Consider the following 4731-nt stretch of genomic DNA (forward strand, 5'->3'; position numbering starts at 1 on the left):
GTCTTTCTTCCTTATGTATATTATTAGCTTCACTCAATTATTACTTTGTCTTGGAAGGCCTCCCAGATCTACAAAATGTCTTAGAAGCCAGCCTAGCTATCACATAATATGTTTATAGACCTTTGTTACAGCCCCGATCACACTCTTTATGGCAACATATGCCATATGTGTTTACCTCCTTTAGGCAAATCCAATTGTTAAAGGTAAGGATTGAACCTCTCACAACATATGGAGTAAGCTAAATATTTAATAAATATATGCCAGTTTAATTGACAAAATTACAGGAAGCACAATATATTTACAGGGCACATTGACAGCTAAGTCATGATTTTTGGAAATGAATGTGCCTTCAGGAGATGTAGATACAATTTGGATTAAAAAATTGAAGCAAGTAAGTTTATTGCAGAAGGGCAGAAGTTATTATCAAGGAAGAGTAGAACAAAATGTTGGAACTAACTACAAATTCTTTGAAAGTATCTCATGTATGAGATAACGAATCAACTACATAAACATAATCAGAACAAATATGGATTTCTTTTCAGTTTTTACTTTAAGGTTGTTCTTTGTATCATAATTTTAAAATCATTTTTTGGAAAAATACGCAATCTGTTGTATTACATCCCTGAAGACTTCTTTGACTTCATGGTTCCTCAGAGTGTAAATGAATGGATTTAGTAAAGGGACCACTGAGGTATAGAGCAAAACTATACCTTTGGATATAGTCACTCTTTCTTTTGCAGATGGTTTGATATACATGAAGATACAGCTACCATAAGTCAAGGAGACAACAATCATGTGGGAAGTACATGTGGAAAAAGCTTTGGTCCTTTGCTGTGCAGAGGGGAATTTCAGAATAGTCTTAATGATGTAAGTGTAAGAGAGAGTCACCAACACCAAAGTGACCACAAGTGTCACCACAGCTGAGATAAAAGATAACAGTTCTAGAACCTGTGTATCTGTGCAAGAGATCTGCAGGACAGCAGAAGTTTCACACGTAAAGTGATCAATTACTCTGGAAGCACAGAAATCCAATTTGAGTCCCATGACTGATGAGGGAAAAATAATTAGTAACCCAGTTACCCAAGAGCTGAGTACAATTTGGTAGCAGACTTTGCTGTTCATAATGACTGGGTAATGCAATGGTTTGCAGATGGCCACATAATGATCATAGGACATGGCAACCAGAAGGTAAAATTCTGTAACTCTCAGTAAAAGGAAAAAAAATAATTGAGCAGCACATTTATTATAAGAAACGGTTTTGTCTCTAGTCACAATGGTCATAAGGAATTTGGGAATACAAACCGTTGTGAATATGATTTCCAAAATGGAGACATTTTGGAGATAGAAATACATTGGGGTCTTGAGATGGTGATTCGACACAGTGAGAAGGATAATCAGTAAATTCCCCATCAGACTCAATGTGTAGTAGAGAAAGAGAAACAAGAAAATCACGACTTGCAGTTGTGGGTCATCTGTCAGACCTACCAGAATAAACTGTATTTCCACTGATTCATTCTTCATTTCTCTTTTGTGACCCTTATCAAATAGACATAGAAAAAGGGAACAAAATTATAAATATCTAAACACACATACATATGCACACACACACACCTATTTATCTAAAACAGAGAAAGAGATATATTCTCCAACATAACAAATTTTGAATGGTTTCTCCAGTTTGAAATAGCAGATAACATAAATACATGCCATAGGTGAATTCCAAGTCCCTTTAAACATTAATTCTCTTTAAAATGTTCCTTGCTTTCTTCCCCTAGAATTTCATTTTTTTTTTGCCAATATGCATTTTAGATAATCATTTCCAAATTGCACTAATTTGTTTACTCCTCTTAGAATGATTATCAGAGTGATTTTTCAAAATGAGGGTATTGGATTTAATTACAATTCTCATGCTGGTCAATGACTAAGACTACTGAATTTCAATATTTAGTTAATGATACTAACTTCAATAATTCTGAAATGCTCTCTTCACTGAGAGTATACCATTACTATTAATAATTTTCTTGATGTACAATATGCAAATAGCAGTTGTTTTCCAGAATATAGGATAAAGAATAAAAAGGAAACATGACAGAAACAGACAAGTAAAATATTTTAATAAAACATGAATTTATCTTATTTTCAACTAACTTTTTTGAAATTTATTCCTATATGTATCTATGTAATTTTGGCACTTTTTCACTTCCTCCATATTCTTTATAAAACTACTGAGCATCCAAGAAAGTATACTAATTTCTATCTTTTCTTTATAGAAGAATTCTATTTACCCCATGTTGTTCTTTCCCTTGTTATGCTGAACATGCCATTTTTATTCCTTATAGGCTTTATCTGTCAACGTCAATGAAAAGATTCTGAAAAATCAATTGTCCTCTTTGTTATCTTTATTCTTTTGCATTTTCCCTTTTTAATGTAGCTATCCTATCCCTGTATTACTTTTTTTCATTTAGAAGAAAACAATAACACTAGCAATCTATATGTGTAATGTGATTTACCAAAACAGATATTAATGAGTTCTCTTTTTTTAATGAAAACTTAAGACTTGCAAGGATCAGCTGCACAGCATTCATAAACTTTTGCTGTACAAATATGTATTTCAACTCCTGTTATCTCAAGACTTCCATGACTCATGACTTGAAACAGATTTTTCTAGGAGTAAGTCAACCAGTTTCTGTTACCACATGGGTCTACCAGGCTGTTCTAGAGGAATGTTTTCTCAGATTCCAGAGACAAGTTGTTACTATTCTGTCCACATCAGTGTACCAATTTTGGCACCTACTTCATAAAGACATTCAGAGAATGTGAAGCATAGATGCAACAATATTTGAATAAAATACATGGTAACACCTATTATATACATTACTATAAAATTACTCTTCCATTAACAAAAGATTTATGGAAGATGAAAAGTCAGTAGTCAAATTAACCTCCTTGGATTTGACTTCCTGCTCATATGCCTTAAATCTGATTTTGAAGTAAAGTTAAAATTGTAGTTGACTTACCTTCTTGCCATCTATTGTATCTATTGCACCCCTAAATGGGCATGGAAGAGATGTGTGCTAACATAGTTAATATATAGATTTTCTACTTATCTCATATCCTTACTCACTATGAAGCTTAGGTCACAAGTATAAATAATTTTATAGGGCAGCATCTTCCATGCATAAATAAGCTGTTTTTTGTGAAATTTAGTTCTTAATCACTTCCATGAAATGTGATGTCAGGGTCATTACTCTAATTCAAAACATATATATTTATAAATGTATTCTTAAAATAAAATAACAAGTTGGACATAAAGAAAAAAATCAGGAAACCTTCTGATGAAAGAAAGATAAGCCCCCTTCCAAGTAAGAAAGATGACTTTGTCAATTGTACACTTGCAAAATGCTACAGTTTTATCATTTTCCCTTACTATACTATAGCCTCAATGAATCTATAAAAACAGAACAAGATAAGTATCCTCTCTGGAGACCAGTGTGCCAAAAGTACTAATTATTCAGAATAACATACACCACTGTAATCAACTTTGAATAAAATGAAAGTATTCCAGAGGAGTATCACAAAATGATAGAGAAGTCAATGAATTATTAACAGTAGCATTAGCAGTTTCAGTGTCCCGGGGCAACACTGAAATTTCCCCAGCTGACTTGCACTAACAGAGAACATTGCCTTTCTTCAATAAGCAACAAAAGCTATTGTAGACTGTATTATAAACCATTTAAAAGTGAGAATTTGAATGGTTTATTGGTGGAAATAGTGTGATTCCTCAAGTACACTGAGTTTTACATATTAAATACATTTTTATGTTAATGCCCCAAATAGTAAAGAACACCAGTCTAATGGCTCATGATTGTATAAACAAACTAAAATTATAGACAGAACTTTGATCAGGGGCTGAGGGTGAAGGAAAGGATTGACTACAAAATGAGATGAGGAAACATTTTAGATTAATGGAAACATACATTACGATGGTGATGTTTACATGATTACACGTTTGCCAAAGCTCTTCAAATTATGTGCTCCAAAAGTGTGAATTTCCTGTGTAGTGTTAGCATTTTAAACTTAAAACTGTTATCAAGCTGTATTTGAGTTCTAGTCTCACAGAGTAGTAATATGTAGAGCATGCACCCAGGCATGATAGACATCAGTAAAGCTATACATTAGTCACTACTGCTTGTGTTCACTGATCTATCATCCCAGACCTGGAGGCACCATGTACCATATAACTTAGAGGAAGTAAATTCTAAGGAATGTAGTAAACAACTGAGATAAGGAACTAATCAAGTTCTTCAGATGCCTGTTACATGTTATCCAAGATGATTAACTTTCTTTGTCTCTAATGTGTATAAAAGCCACGTGAAAGATCACAATGGGGAGGCAGATTTGGGAAGTTCTCCCTGCCCTCATGCCAGCATAAATAACCCACCTTTTTCTTCACAGCCCATTTGGTGTGTCTGTGCATTAAGCTATACCAAGTCGGGGGTGGCCCATCCTCAATTTGGCACCCAACATGGGGCCCAACATCTGAAGGAAGTACTAGTTGGTGGATTCCTGGACCCCTGAGGTAAGACATTCACAAGCCTTGGCTCTGTGGCCACTGGAGAAATTTTTCTCTGAGAGCCAGATGAAGGAATTTCTTGCCCCCAGCATCTTTGATCCCAGTAGTGTCTGGGTGGGGAGGAAAACAGGGCCCTATTTAGGTGTTCAGTTATACAT

The 4731-nt window shown here is 34.4% G+C and overlaps 1 protein-coding gene across 1 annotated transcript; it reads right to left on the reverse strand.

The window, feature by feature from the left end:
* Nucleotides 1–582: 582 nt before the first annotated feature.
* On the reverse strand, nucleotides 583–1521 carry LOC119542440 (olfactory receptor 6C6-like). Its single transcript, XM_037847199.1, has one exon. It carries the CDS (start codon nucleotides 1519–1521, stop codon nucleotides 583–585), a length of 939 nt encoding a protein of 312 aa, XP_037703127.1.
* Nucleotides 1522–4731: the final 3210 nt, after the last annotated feature.

This window comes from Choloepus didactylus, chromosome 8 (assembly GCF_015220235.1).
Source record: "Choloepus didactylus isolate mChoDid1 chromosome 8, mChoDid1.pri, whole genome shotgun sequence".
In the NCBI taxonomy this organism is placed as follows: Eukaryota; Metazoa; Chordata; class Mammalia; order Pilosa; family Megalonychidae; genus Choloepus; species Choloepus didactylus.

Excerpts from the sequence above, each read along its gene's own strand:
- LOC119542440 (XM_037847199.1), bottom strand. The coding sequence starts at position 1,521 with ATGAAGAATGAATCAGTGGAAATACAGTTTATTCTGGTAGGTCTGACA.